The sequence below is a fragment of the Mobula hypostoma genome, chromosome 3 (assembly GCF_963921235.1).
Source record: "Mobula hypostoma chromosome 3, sMobHyp1.1, whole genome shotgun sequence".
Taxonomy (NCBI): Eukaryota; Metazoa; Chordata; class Chondrichthyes; order Myliobatiformes; family Myliobatidae; genus Mobula; species Mobula hypostoma.
The window spans coordinates 40,211,176-40,227,037 of NC_086099.1; the positions used below are offsets into that span (position 1 = coordinate 40,211,176).

The 15,862-nt window shown below is 41.0% G+C and overlaps 1 protein-coding gene across 1 annotated transcript in view; it reads left to right on the forward strand.

The window, feature by feature from the left end:
• itga1 (integrin, alpha 1) overlaps window positions 1-15,862 on the forward strand; it is a 227,008-nt gene that overhangs the window by 165,380 nt on the left and 45,766 nt on the right. The window contains exons 22-24 of the mRNA XM_063042906.1: window positions 2,639-2,719; window positions 9,617-9,693; window positions 12,648-12,737. Of these exons, the coding sequence (XP_062898976.1) occupies window positions 2,639-2,719; window positions 9,617-9,693; window positions 12,648-12,737 (248 nt within the window). The remainder of the gene's footprint in view (window positions 1-2,638; window positions 2,720-9,616; window positions 9,694-12,647; window positions 12,738-15,862) is intronic.

The window sequence follows — 15,862 nt, forward strand, 5'->3', positions numbered from 1 at the left end:
GTTTTGGTCCCCTAATCTGAGGAAAGACATCTTTGCCATAGAGGGAGTACAAAGAAGGTTCACCAGATTGATTCCTGGGATGGCAGGTCTTTCATATGAAGAAAGACTGGATGAACTGGGCTTGTACTCGTTGGAATTTAGAAGATTGAGGGGGGATCTGATTGAAACGTATAAGATCCTAAAGGGATTGGACAGGCTAGATGCGGGAAGATTGTTCCCGATGTTGGGGAGGTCTAGAACGAGGGGTCACAGTTTGAGGATAGAGGGGAAGCCTTTTAGGACCGAGGTTAGGAAAAACTTCTTCACACAGAGAGTGGTGAATCTGTGGAATTCTCTGCCACAGCAAACTGTTGAGGCCAGTTCATTAGCTATGTTTAAAAGGAAGTTAGATATGGCCCTTGTGGCTACAGGGGTCAGGGGGTATGGAGGGAAGGCTGGGTTCTGAGTTGGATGATCAGCCATGATCATAATAAATGGCGGTGCAGGCTCGAAGGGCCGAATGGCCTACTCCTGCACCTATTTTCTATGTTTCTATGTTTCTATTAGGGGATTAGAAATCAGTACCATCAAGGAATCGCAGGCTCAGGGTTATCCTGAGCACAGAGTCAGTGAGGGGTCATGACTATCCAGAGAATAGGCATCAAGTTCTTGGGAGTCAAGAGCATCTGCACTATCAGAAGGTTAGAGTATCAGTGTGTCACAGAGGATCAAGGCTCAGGGCAAGGAACCATCTGGGATCAAGGGAGGGTTAGAACCCATCAGGCAGGCAGAGGGGCAGGTCGTCAGAATTATTAAGGGTTTGAGAGGCTGGGTGCTCAGATCATCAGGGTATTCAGAGTCAGAGTTTGGGATTATAAAGTAGTTTGAAGAATTGGGGCTTGGAATCATCAATGGAACTGGGGAGGGGGGTTCAGATACGTCTGGGGTTCAGGAGGTTGTTGGGTCAGAATCTTGGTATCATGTGATCAGGAGAACAGATATGAGGAGCAGTCACTACCGGTGACTGGGGATAATGGATTAAGACCATCAGCGGCCAGTTGCCGGGGCCCGTGGTCGAGTGGTCGGCGACTTGGGCCGGCTCCCCCACCGGACTTAGTCTGGTGAGGAGGGTGCGAGGACACCCAGCAGGACTAAAAATCAAGACCTGACAAAGGGCAGATGAACTCCTTGTGAGACAACGGCCATCTTCCGTGGAAGAAATTAAAGCCTCACCATGTATCTACGAATCGTATGCTATGCACCTAGTTAGAAGAGACATGATGAACTTGGGCGCTGCACCATGTGCCTGGACCTGCCCAGGACCGCCTCCTAAGGAAGGGCCGAGGTCGAAGAAGCGGCCGCGACCGGAGGCCGACACGGCCTCGGACTCGAGTTCAGCAGGGCGGCGGCGGGCGGTGCCAAAGCGGCCAGCGAGAGTAAACTGGAGGAGAAGCTGTACTTGGTGCTGTCACAAGATGGAGGCGCATAGCTGCCAAACCCGGATTCGGGACAGCACCCACTGACTGACTGACTGGTCAGTTGCTCAGGGGTAGGGAACTGGAGGACCTGGGACCAGTTGATGTTCTGAGAGCAGGGGGATGAGGCCAGAACTTGTGGTACCATTAATGGGGATTAGAAGTTGCTGTGGTGTTGATATTGTGTATGTGGTGTAATGGGAAGTGAGGAGAGAAAGGCCAAAAGGATAAATCCCAATTCAGCACTCTGTTCCAAAAATTGAAAATCCACTGGGAATGGAGGTAGTAGTTGCTTCCAGTGTAGCAAGTTTAAGGACTACTATAACATTCCAAAAGATATTCAGCATGAGGAATGATGTCATCCTTGGCACACAGAGATCAGGTCAGGAATGCAGGTATGACTCATGTGAGAAATGCCTCACCAGATTTCAAGGGGAATTTGACAGAAGTTAATTTTCTACTACATAATGGATCAGAAACATCATGTGCCTCTGTATTTCTACACTGTAGTATTCAACCTGCAATATTCTGATGTTTGGTTCTTAATGGCAGGAGCTGAGTTGATGCTGCTTTTATTCCACAGTTGCAGAAATCAAGAGAATGTTTTTTCACAAATACAGGTGGATAATTTGAAGTAATGAATTAGCTCTTTTGCCCTTACTAAGAGATTCAAATAAGGAACTTCAATTCTATATTTTTTTCAAGTTAGTATACAATATGTATACACAAATAATGAAATTCACACCCAATTTTCCGACTTCAATGAACTAAAATTGTTTCTGGGTGCTTGTGCCTTTATATTAATTTAGTTGTGTGTCTGAGAGTTAAGCTAGGGAGAGACAAGTTAGTTCCCCAGAGAAAAAGAGTGAGCTAACCGGAAGACATATTCATCAATACTTCATCATGTTCCATGCACCACTTCCAAATTGATTATGTCCATAAACCAGTCTTGGTGACACATGGAAGGCAAGTGCTTACATGCAATATACACTGCAATAAAAACAGACACCAGACTGAGAAACATTAGGTAGACAACATTCCTTACTAAGGAGCAAACTGTCATACACTGAAGACAAAACAAAATGAATTTATCAAATTGAGGGGAAAGTAAATGCAATTATATTGTAAGAAAGTAAGTCAAAATAACTAGTAGAATTATTCCATTTATATATTTTGTCTTGTAGCAAAATGATGATTGCATGCCATTGGGACCAAGCAATGTGACATGCAAAGTGGGATATCCTTTTCTTGTACCAGAAGCAGAGGTAAGGAGTATGTATTTTTGGTATCTAGAAAACAATTACCAATAACTGATTTATTATTTTATTATGTACCGAGATACAGGGAAACCTTTTGTTTTCATGCCATCCAGACAGACCATTCCATGCGTAAGTACCAAAAGAGAAGTAAATTAGAATGCAGGGTAGTGTTGCAGTTACAGTAAAAATACCATGCAGTAGACAAAATATGTTCAAGGACACGATGACATAGACCGAGAAATCAAGAATTTATCCTTGTAGTACAACAGGTCCATTCAAGAGTCTTAGAATTGAGATAGAAGCTGTACCTAGTCCTATTGGTATATATTCCCAAACTTTTGTATTTTCTACCTGACTGGGGTGGGGGGGAGGGAGAAAAGAGGATAACCAAGGTGGGAGGGGTCTTTATTATGTTGAAAGTACAAAGTAGATTTTTATTATCAAAATGCATATACAACCCTGAGATTCATTTTCCTGTGGGCGTACTCAGCAAACCTATAGAAAAGTAACTATAACAGGATCCATGAAAGACCAACCAATGTGCAGAAGGCAACAAACTGTGCAAATGCAAATATAAATAAATAGCAATAAATAATAATAAGAAGATAACAAGTCCTTAAAGAGAGATCATTGGTTGTAGGAACATTTCAGTGATGAGGCAAGTGAGGGTAGTTATCCCCTCTTACATCAAGTTCTTGAATTTGAGAGGTAGTAATTGTTCTTGAAGCTGATGGTGCGAGTCCTGAGGCTCTTGTACCTTTTAACTGTTGGCTGGTTTCCAAGACAGATTGGGCTATGTCCACAGCTCTCTGCAATCTCTTGTCGTCTTAACCAGTGCAGTTGCTGTGCCAAGCTATGAAGCATCAGGATAGCTTTTGATAGCCACAGAAAAACAGAAATACTGAGGGTCACTGAGGACTTGCCAAATTTCCTTAGCCTTCGGAGGAAGCATAGACATTAGTGTGCTTTCTTTGCTGTTGCATCCAAATAGCTAAACCAGGTCAAATTGTCAGTGATATTTATGCCTAGGAACTTGAGAATCTCTACCTTCTCCACCTCAGCACTATTGATATAGATGGGGATGTGTACTCATTCCCAATTCTGAAGTCAAAACCCAGCCTTTTTGTTTTGTTGACATTGTGGGAGAGGTTGTGAATGACACCATAGCACTAAGGTCTCTTTCTCTTTCCAGTTCTCTGTCTCATCATTGTTTGAGATCTGGCCCAAAAAGCTGATGTCTCTGTGAACTTGTAAATGGAGATAGAGTAGAATTTGGCCTTGGAACTATTGAGTTTAAACTAATGTGCTAAAGACACAAATTTGTTGATAATCATGGAGGAGGTATTGCTGATTGGCCTCTTTTGGCCAGGAAGTCAAGGATTGAGTTGTTGGCTGGGTGGTGTCACGTCCTAGGTCTAGGAGTTTGGTGAACTTCCTCTGGACCCTCTCCAATGCCAGCACATTTTTTTTAGATAAGAGAACCAAAACTGCATACAGCACTTTAAGGGCAGTCTAACTAATGCTTATAAATCCTCAGTGGTACATTCTTGCTTTTATATTCTAGTTCTCTCGAAATGAATACTGACATCACATTTGCATTCTGTAACACCAACTCAATCTGCAAGGTAACATTAAGGGACTCCCACATCCTCTTGTACCTCTGTTTTTTTGAATTTTCTCCCCATTTAGAAAATAGTCTACAAATTCATTTCTTCTACCAAAGTGCATGACCTTACAGTTTCCTACTCTATATTCCATCTGCCACTTCTTTGCCCATTCTCCCAATCTATCAAAGTCCTTCTGCAAACTCTCTGCTTCCTCAACTCTACCTGTCCACCCACCTATCTTCATCTTGTCTGTAAACGTGGACACAAAGCCATCAATTCAGTCATTGAAATCATTAGTGAAACAAGAAAAGAACTGGTCCCAACACTGAGTCCTGCGGAACACCACTACTTTTCCAGCAGCCAACCACAAAGGGCCCCCTTTATCCCACTCTTGGCTCCTACTAGTTAGACAATCTTCATTCCATGGGATCTTAACTTGTTAAGCGGCCCCATGTGCTTCACAAAGGTCTTCTGAAAACCCACGCAAACAACATGCACAGACTCTCCCTTGTTCTATCCTACCTGTTATTTCCTCAAAGAATTCCAACAGATTTGTCAGGCAAGATTTTCCCTTAAGGAAACCATGCTGACTTTGGCCTATTTTATCATGTGCCTCCAAGTATCCCAAAACTTTCATCCTTAATAATGGACTCCAACAGCTTCATAACCACTAAAGTCAGGCCATATGGCCTATGATTTCCTTTCTTCTGCCTTCATCCCTTCTTAAAGAGCGGTGCGCATGGGCAGTTTTCCTGTCCTCTATAGCTATTCCCAAAGCTAGTGATTCATGATAGATCATTACTTAGTGCCTCCACAAACTCTTCACCCACCTCTTGGAGAACTCTGGAGTGTAGTCCATCTGATCCAGGTAACTTATCTACATTCAGACTTTTCAGCTTCCCAAGTACCATCTCCTTAGTGCTAGAAACTACACTCACGTCTACCTCCTGATAATCCTGAATTTCTAGTGTACTACTAGTGTATTGCACAGTGAAGACTGATGCAAAATACCTATTATGCTCATCTAACATTTCTTTGACACACCCCCCCCCCATACTAACTCTCCAGTATCATTTTCCAGTGATCCAATATCCATTCTCGCCTCTCTTTTACTCTTTATATATTTGAAAAACTTCTGGCATCCACTTTGATAATACTGGATAGCTTACCTTCATATTTCATCTTTTTTCTCCTTATGCATTTTAGTTTCCTTCTGTTGATTTTTAAAAGCCTCCCAATCCTCTAACTTCTCATTAATTTTTGCTGTATTATGTGCCCTGTCTTTTGCTTTTATGCTGTCTTTGACTTCCTTTGGCAGCAATAGTTGTTTCATCCTCCCGTTAGAATACTTCCTCATCTTTGGGATGTATCTATCCTGACCTTCTGAATTGTGCCTGTAATTCCAGCCATACCTATTCTGTTGTCATCCTTGACAGTGTCCCTTCTAATCAACTTTGACCAACTCCTCTCTCATACTTCTGTAATTCCCTTTACTCCACTGTAATACTGATACATCTGACTTTATCTTCTCCCTTTCAAATTGCAGGGTGAATTCTGTCATGTTCCTTCACTTTAATCTCCCTAATCAAATCCGGTTATTTACACAATACTCAATCCAGAATTGCCATTCCACTAGTGGGCTCAACCACAAGCTGCTCTAAAAAGCCATTTTGTAGGCATTCTAAAAATTACATTTCTTGGGATCCAATACTAATCTGCTTTTTCCAATCAACCTGCATATTGAAATCCCCCATGACTATTGTAACATTGTTCTTTTTGCATGCCTTTTGTATCTCCCACTATAATTTGTATCCCACATTCTGGCTACTGTTCAGAGGCCTGTATATAACTTCCATCAGTGTCTATTTACCCTTGCAAGTTCTTAACTCCACCCACAAGGATTCTGTATCTTATGTCATCTCTTTCTAACGACTTGATTTCAATTTTTACCAGCAGAGCCACCCACCTCTCTGCCTATCTGCCTGCCCTTTTCATGCAATAAATCTCCTTAGATGCTATGATCTTCTTTCAGCCACGACTCAGTGATCCCTGCAATGTCACATTTGCCAATTTCTAACTGTGCTACAAGATTATCTACCCTCCCTCTTTCACGGATCGTGCTTTTCAAATTTGGAAGACTAAGGGTATTTCACGGTTTTTGGATTTATTTTTAGATGGTTCCCTTATGTCTTTTGAACAATTATCTAATAAATATAATTTATCAAGAATACATTTTTTTAGATATCTACAAGTTAGAAATTTCCTAAGTACGATACTTTCTTCCTTTCCAATGCTTCCTCCTACATATATCTTAGATACTATAATTAACCTTAATCTATGTCAGAAAGGTGCATCGGCTATGATTTATAATATTATTATGAAACTTAGGAAAGCTCCATTTGATAAGATTAGGGTAGATTGGGAACAGGAATTGGGCTCTATCATTTCCGTGGATGACTGGGGACAGATTTTACAATTAGTGAATACTTCCTCTATCTGTGCTAAACATTCCCTAATTCAATTTAAAGTTGTTCATAGAGCACATATGTCCAAAGATAAATTAGCTCGTTTTTATTCTCATATTAATCCTTTTTGTGATAGATGTCCGGGGCAGATAGCCTCTTTAACTCATATGTTTTGGTCTTGTCCTACTCTGGAAACTTTTTGGAGAGACATTTTTAATATTATCTCAAAGGTATTGAATATAGATATCTCTCCTCACCCTATTACTGCTATCTTTGGATTACTAAAATTTCCAGTAATCTTTCTCCTTCAGCCCGTAGAATGATTGCATTTCTTACTTTAATGGCGAAAAGATGTATCTTACAACATTGGAAAGAGCTTAATGCTCCATCTACCTTTTTTTGGTTTTCTCAGACAATATTATGCTTGAATTTGGAGAAAATTAGAAGCAATCTTTATGATTCCTCACTTAAATTTGAACAGACCTGGAGATCTTTTATTCAATATTTTCATTTAATGTAATTTTTTTCTTCCCCTTTTTGCTCCATATTTATATTCCCTTCTTGTTTTTTTCTACTGTTTTTAATGGAGGTCGGGTTTGAGGATGTGATTTTAAGCCTTTTAACTCTACTTGTTTCCAAGTTAGCCCATTGCTTTGCTTTGCTTTTAGTTTAGTTGCACGGTGGGTTTTTTTGTGTTTTTTTGGGTTTTTTTTTTCCTTTTTCTATTGATATATATATAAAAATTAGTATACAATTATGTTACCTTATTATTTTATGTTTAAATTACATTGTATCATTTCTTTTCTGTTTTAATATCTCCTGTAATTTTATTATATTCTAACAGTGTATTAGTGCCTATATGGCTTACCTTTTGTATACTTATTCAATAAAAAGATTTAAGAAGAAAGAAAGATTATCTACCTTATTCTGTATACTGTGTGCATTCAAATATAACACCTTCAGCCCTGTATTCATCATTCTTTTTGGTTTTTCCCCCATGTTATGCTTCAACTCATCCCACTGACTGAAATGTTTCCTGTCATCTGCCTGTCCTTCCTCACAGGCTCATTACACACTGCATCTACCTGTATACCAACTGTTTCATCCTCAACCCTATCACACCAGTTCCCATCCCACTGCCAAATCAGTTTATCTAGCTGTGGAACATGGAGGAGGGATCCAGGTCATTGTCATCTTAATGGAAGTTATATGTAAGTCTGGGGAAATTGACGAGTGAGAAGTGCTTTGGGATGGTGCATGGGGGTAGGTGTCGGAAGAAGAGGTGCTGAGATTGTCAATTTTGTTGGAGTAGGTTTTCAGGGGGACCCAAGAGATAAAGTACTGCCCAGTATTTTATGGAGTACGGCTGGGATGTATGGAGCTGGGATGTATGGGATTATTGGATGTTGTGAAACTGGAGACCTAGAGTTGGGGAGATTTTCCAAAGGAAAACTGAAAATCTGTCATGGAGAGTGAGGTTTGCTGTCATAAATGACCTGCGGGGGACTGGTGGAGTTACAGGTCATGTAGAGTTGACAAAAAAACTTTTGTTATCAACATCACAAGTCTGCCACTTGTGTAATCCAGTCTCTCCTGGTCTCTCCCATCACAGACTTATTCCCTCTTTGTTTCTCCACACATTTCCTACCATCTCTACAGCTTCAAACTGCTATTTCTGTTCCAAAGACTTTGATGAGAAAGTTTAATCCTCTTTCAAAGTTCAAAGAAAATGTATAATAAAAGTACATGTATGTCACCATATACAACCCAGAGATTCATTTTCTCGCGGACATTCACAGTAATACAAGAAACACAACAGAATCAATATAAAAAACTGCCCCCAACAGGATGGCCAAACAATCAATATGCAAGAGACAACAAACTGCAAATATAAAAAGGAGAAAAAAAGAAATAGCAAACAGACAAAAACAAATAAGCAAGCAAAAAAAAATAAATATCAAGAACATGAGAGGAAGAGTCCTTGAAAGTGGGTACAGTTCAGTAATGGGGCAAGTGAAGCTATCACCTCTGGTTCAAGAGCCTGATGGTTGAGGGGTAATAGCTGTTCCTGAACCTGGTGCTGTGAGACCTCAGGCTCCTGTACCACCTTCCTGATGGCAGCAGTGAGAAGACAGCATATCCTGAAGGGTGGGGATCTTTGATGTTGGATGCTGCCTTCCGGCAACAGCGCTCCACATAGATAGTGGGGAGTGCTTTACCCGTGATGGACCAGGCCGTATCCACTACTTTTCCCCACTGATGCTGCCTGACCTACTTAGTAATTCCGTTCTTTTGTTCTTTCTTCAGATTTAAAGCATCAGAAGGCTTCATCACTTTCTTGAATGTAGAAAATTGATAACAAATTATTATAACTTTGCATTGTATCAATTAATAGATTCCTGTTTGATACTAATGGATACAAGACGTATTTTTCTTCACTATCTGGTAGAACTTGTGTAATTTATATTCTGAGTGCTGTCTGAATCTCTGTGTCTGTGATACTGATGCAAATAAGTTTTTCATTGTACCTGTACCTCACAGTACTTGTGACCATGACAATAAACTTGGCTTAACATGAAGCTGGAGTTAGGAAACTGGAAGCAAAGAGGGGTGGTAATTGGAACAGCTCCTGAGGCAAAACATAATTGTAGAACACATTAAAAGCAAAGACTGGTAGCAGAAACATACTTGCACTGAATTATAAAGAAGAGATTGTGAATTGACAGATGAGCTTGTATTGTTGTGCAGACTGCCAGAATTAATGCAGTATTTTATTGAATATTAACCCTTTTATGATTCTATAATACTTTCATTATGTGTTTCTCTCTCAGGTTTCCTTTAAGATGAAATTTGAATTCAATACCACTCATCTCCTTGGTGATGTTTTCATACACCTGGAGGCAACAAGGTAAAGAAGAGTACTTCATAGTTTTGAAAAGACTAAACTTTACTGTATGGTACACTACTGCAACGTGAATTATGCAGAAGTGGGGGTAGAAATTTGTACATTATATCCCCTATATAAGCGAGGTTGATTTAGTGAGCTACCTGTTCAATACAGCAATCACACATGTCGTAGAGCCATAGAGTCTTACAGTACAGAAAAGGCCATTCAGAGCACTATGACCACGCTGACCTATTTGCCCATCTATACTAATTCTATTTGGCCACTTTAGGACTGTATCCCTCTGTGCTCTACCTGTTTAGCTGACTTCCAAGTGGCATAACAAAGCCGAGTCTGCACGACAAAGATTCAAAACTAGGCTTACAGTACAGTAACATAAAAGTAGAAATTTATCCAGTTCCAATCAAATATGATAGTATTATTCAATTACTTCACCTTTCCCCTCAATATTTAATTCACAACAGTCATATTTTTGTGTAAAGTATAAAAAAGGTCATAAGATAAAAACAGAGAGTGTTGGCAATACTCTGCAGATCAATTTGAGTGTTGCCAGTATCCTGGAAGAATGTTATTTGAGCCCATGCCAACCATCAAGGGCCAGTACACTAATCCCATCTTATTCTCTTCACATGTCCTTCAGTCGCCTTCAGATTCTACCATTCACCTACTCACAAGGTGCAAATTACAGTGACGCAAACACAAGAAATCGGCAGCTGTTGGCAATCCAAGCAACACGCACAAAATGCTGGAGGAACTCAGCAGGCCAAGCAGCATCTATGAAAAAGAGTAACCAGTCGACGTTTCAGGCTGAGACCCTTCACCAAGACAGTTCTCAACCCGAAACACCGACTGTTTACTCTTTTCCATTGATGCTGCCTGGCCTGCTGAGTTCCTCCAGCATTTTGTGTTTGTTGCAATTTACAGTGGCGAATTTTCTTATCAGTGCACATCTTTTAGAAATAAGAGGAATCCAAAGAAAGGTAAATCTCTCAGAAGGAAATTCACATCCCAAAGAGAGAATGTGGTAACACTACACAGGCAGCAGCAGTACTTGTTGTTCCATTGGGCCACTACTGGATTTTTTTTCTATTTTGCTTTATTTTTCTATTGCACCAATGCAAATTTGAATAAGCCTATTTGTTTCACTGTTGTACCTTGATTTGAAACCATCTCCTCTGAGCATTGGGATTTTAGAACTATGGCTTCAGGGAAATTATTGCAAAATAAATGGATAAGGGTCTAGAGACTTGGACCATTGGTCCAGAGAAACCGAGTCATAATGTGGAAGCTACCTATTTAAATCCAATTAATTAAGTATTTGTGGTGTCTAAAATGGTGACCAGAAAAGTAATGGATTTTATTTCTGGTTCACTAATATCCTTTGAAGTAGGTCTGCTATACTCCTCCTCTTCGGTCTATTAATGATTCCAGATGCACCAATGCCTAACTGCCTACTCCTCAGATCAGATGCAATTAAGGTTGGATTCTAAATGAGCATTTTTAATGATGTATACAACCAATTAATGAGTAAATAAGAAAAAGGGTTAATCGAGTGGATAAACACTTATAAGCCCTTTCAGGACAGTAAGCGGAATGTACAAAACTATAGTTTCAAATGTAAGTTTGAATCCTGTGAAGAAACAAGGGTGCTGCACTTGGCACAGCTTTAAAGAACAATGACTCATTGTAGCACACTTGTACCTGGGTTCCAAATGCACATGTACAGCCCCACCTGTTCTCTAAAAATAGCTCCCACTCAGCTGCTTGCTGCTGTCCCAGAGTGCTGCGTAACTCACTGCTATCGACTGGCTTGCGCCTGCCAGTGAAACTGTGATCTCACAATTGCACAGCCCAGTGTCGAGTGAACCACTGAGGCAATGCTTAGGGGCAGTTTCTGAGGGCTAGTGTTGGGAGGCCTAGGGTAACCGTGTGAGGCCAGTCAACATTAAGGTGTAGAGTTGAGGCAGTTCTCTGTCCGTTTCTAGGGACTGGCAGCGACTGCGCAATGTGTTTAGCAGATTGCCTGCTTCCTGCCGCTTCTCTGACATGGTCGCCACTGTTGAGTTTGTTACCATTGAGAAACCTCTGGACTGGAGAGAGCTGTGCACCCAGACAAAAAGAGGAGAGGACAGCCACTTCCAAAACATTCACCAGGAGTGCTGAAACGAGAGATGCTGGAAATCCAAGCAACACACACAAAATGCCAGAGGAACTCAGCAGGCCAGGCAGCATCAATGGGGAAAAAAGTACAGTCGATGTTTCGGGCCAAGATCCTTCAGCAGGACTGGAGGAAAAAAGTCCTGCTGAAGGGTCTCAGCCTGAAACATCGACTGTACTCTTTTTCCATAGATGCTGCATAGCCAGCTAAGTTCCTCCAGCACTGTGTGTGTGTCACTAAGAGAGCTGAACTGCTTGCCCTAACCCACTTAACACCAATCATCGCAGCGGGCTCTGCATAATACATCAGTGTGATAGGACCAATTTAATCAATTAATTACTGAAGTGCCAGCAAAAAGCTGAATCCTCAGTCAGGAACTTTGCACAGCAGTGTAGATCTGTGGGGTGTGCAGGGATCTGCACGAGATTGCTGCATACTGGCACTGTCAGTAATCTGTCTGTGTTTGTCTCTCTGTATGTCTGTTTCTCTTTCACTAAATTCATTCTGAGTTAATATGTTGTAACAATGTATTGCTACTTATTAAAAATTTAAATCTATTGAGATAAAATGAATTCTGTTAAGTTATATATTGATTCTAATTTAAGTGACAGAACTTAAATTCTGGTCTTTCTTTCATTTTAACCTATCCTTTTAGTAAAGTAGAATGAATATTCTTTGTCTCTTGACCCAATACATTGCATTTCATTGAAATGATTAACAGTTGGTTTGATTTTCTGCTGAAAGTAATTCTGCTGAGAAAACTCTCCATGAAATATCACTTCTATTATTAACATTTCAGTGACAGCAGTGAGTCAAATGAAACAATGAGTGACAATGAACTCACCATCTCCATTACAGTCTTATATGAAGCTGGGCTGCACTTTTTAAGGTAACTTTCTTACTCAAAAACAAAACAAGCTATAGTATACACTGCATCTGATGAGGCTACTTTAGTATAGGTGCACATTACAATAAACGGAGTTGAATTTGCTGTATGCTTACTGTCTGTTATGTCAATACAGTTCCATGCCAATAATGGAGCACCAGCCATGTTTGATGGTTAGTGTTTGATACTCAGGGATGCTATGATATATCTAAAATTACTTGGTCCTCCATTAAGTTAGTATTATATGTTGAAATCGCATGTTACCTCCATGTAACTGTTCTATGGAATTGTATATAATGGGCTGGATTGTTCTAGGAGATGCCCTTTTTCCATTTAGTCATCACAGCCATGACATGTGCCACTTGGCTATGGGTGGCAGGTTTAAGCCGTGGCAAATTTTGTGCCAATTGCTATTCATCAGTGCACTGGTAATGTCACTGTGAAATCCCATCCCACACTTTGTACACCTCAGAAACCTAGCTTCCCAGGCAAGAACCACACCTGAATTTACTTTAGAAATATATGTAGGATGAGTTTATTTCAATTAGCTAGCTTCTGGGAAACTGAAGACTGCAACAGTACAAATTAATCCAAAATCAGTCACATGTACCCTCAGAGTGAATTGAATTGAATTGACGTTATTACTTACATCCTTCACATACATGAGGAGAAAAATCTTTACGTTACGTCTCAGTCTAAATGTGCAATGTGCAATTTATAGTCATTTGTAATAAATAGTATGTAAAACAGGATAGTCAATATAGCATAGAAATACAATTGTATCAGCATGAATTAATCAGTCTGATGGCCTGGTAGAAGAAGCTGTCCAGGAGCCTGTTGGTCCTGGCTTTTACGCTGTGGTTTGGGTGACATGGGTCCCCAATGATTCTTCGGGCCCTTTTTACACACCTGTCTCTGAAAATGTCCTGAATAGTGGGAAGTTCACATCTACAGATGCACTGGGCTGTCCGCACCACTCTCTGCAGAGCCCTGCAATTGAGGGAAGTACAGTTCCCATACCAGGCAGTGATGCAGCCAGTCAGGATGCTCTCAATTGTACTCCTGTAGAAAGTCCTTAGAATTTAGGGACCCATACCAAACTTCTTCAACCATCTGAGGTGAAAGAGGAACTGTTGTGCTTTTTTTTACCACACAGCCAGTATGTACAGACCATGTGAGATCCTTGGTGATGTGTATGCTGAGTAACTTCATCCTCTCAACCCCAGAACTACGAATGTCAGTAGGGAGTTATCCTGTCTCCATTCCTCCAAAGGTCCACAACCAGCTCCTTTTTTTTGTGTGACATTGAGAGAGAGGTTGTTTTCTTGACACCACTGTGTCAGGGTGATGTCTTCTTCTCTGTAGGCTAACTTGTTATTAGTTGAGATTAGACCAATCACTGTAGTATTGTCAGAAAATGTAATTAGCAGATTGGAGCTGTGGTGGCGACACAGTCATGGGTATACAGAGAGTAAAGGAGGGGGCTTAGGACACAGCCCTGAGGGACACCTGTGTTGAGGGGCAGAGGTAAGGGAGCCCACTGTTACCACCTACTGGCGATCTGACAGGAAGTCCAGGATCCAGCTGCACAAGGCAGGATGAAGGCTGAGGTCTCTGAGCTTCTTGTCAAGCCTGGAAGGAATTATCGTGTTGAATGCTGAACTGTAGTCCAAGGACAGCATTCTCACATTAGCATCCCTCTTCTCCAGGTGTGTAAGGACAGTGTGTAGAGCTGAGGCTATAGCGTCATCTGTCAATCAGTTGTGTTGGTAGGCGGATTGTGAAAAGCAAATCTATGCATTTATATTTTTAAGTAGAACAAATTTTTGATCCCTATTTTGCATCTTATGTTGTTCGGATGCTTCCAGTTATAGTGCAGTATTCTGAGAAATTTCCGACTGAAACAGAAGTGTGAAGTTGCATCATCAGAGTTGTGTTCAAAATTATCACCTGGCATTAGCACTTACTAACTAACATAAGTCTCTATTTGTATTTATTGTGCAAATGAAGTCAAGCAAACCAGGCTGAATCAGGTACATTTCAACATGATGACATAGTGTCTGTAAGTCCCAAATGACTAACCCTCATGATGTATGGTGAGTTAGATTAAACTGGTGAGGTACTGTGCAATATAGACACGCCAAAGGTGAAAAAGATAAGGAGGAGAAAATCAAGTTAAATGTCTTCTTTTTAGTCCATTTCTACTATTTGTTGCATCTGCCTCAGTGTAATTTTATGAAGTTGTCCAGTCATCTATTCATTTAGGAGAAGAGTGTTGCAAAGGACTGGGCGAGTTTGGTCAATAATTCACAAAATAAAACATGCAACGTAAAATGTGATTGTATAATACTGTTTATCTGAAACAGTAAAAACTAGCAAAAATTGTGAACCAAGAAATAATGCTAAATATAGAGCAGAAACAATCTGCAGGAAAAAACTCAGCTTGTCAAGCATCTTCTGTGAGGGGAAAGGAACTGTTGACGTTTCAGTTCAAAATCCTGCATCAGTTCCTGATATAGAGTTTCGACCTGAAAGGAGACAACTCCAATGCAGGTCCTGGGAGATGAGGGTCGATGTGGGAAGGAGGTTGCAGTTCCCGGATGTGGTGCACACAACCCTACACCTGGGCATTGTACTGTGGTCAACTGAAGACAAGAAAATAATTCTGGTTGAGCTGACTGTGCCGTGGGAGGAGGAATGGGAAGAGGCCCACGAGAGAAGGGCCTTGAAGTACCAGCCCTTGGTGTAGGAGTGTAAAGACAAGGGATGGCAGGCATGGTTGTTCCCTGTGGAGATCGGCTGCAGAAGTTTCCCAGCCAAATCAGCATGGCGGTTGTTGTCAGATCTGGGCCTGGATGAAAGGAGCAAAAAACAAGCAGCTCGTAGGATGGGGGAAGAGGCAGAACGAGCCTCTTGTTGGATTTGGAGTAGGCAAGAGGAGGGGAGCTGGAAGCCAGGAGCAGATGGGCAGTGATTTGGCCACCACTGCTGGCCCACCAACTGGAGAATGTCGTGGTTAAGGGTCGAAGCATTCGGTGAAGGTTGGAAACCACCTGATGACATCTGCTTCTGGCTGAAGGCTACAGTTACCTTATAAGGTAACTGGACAATGCACCCTAACAGGTGTA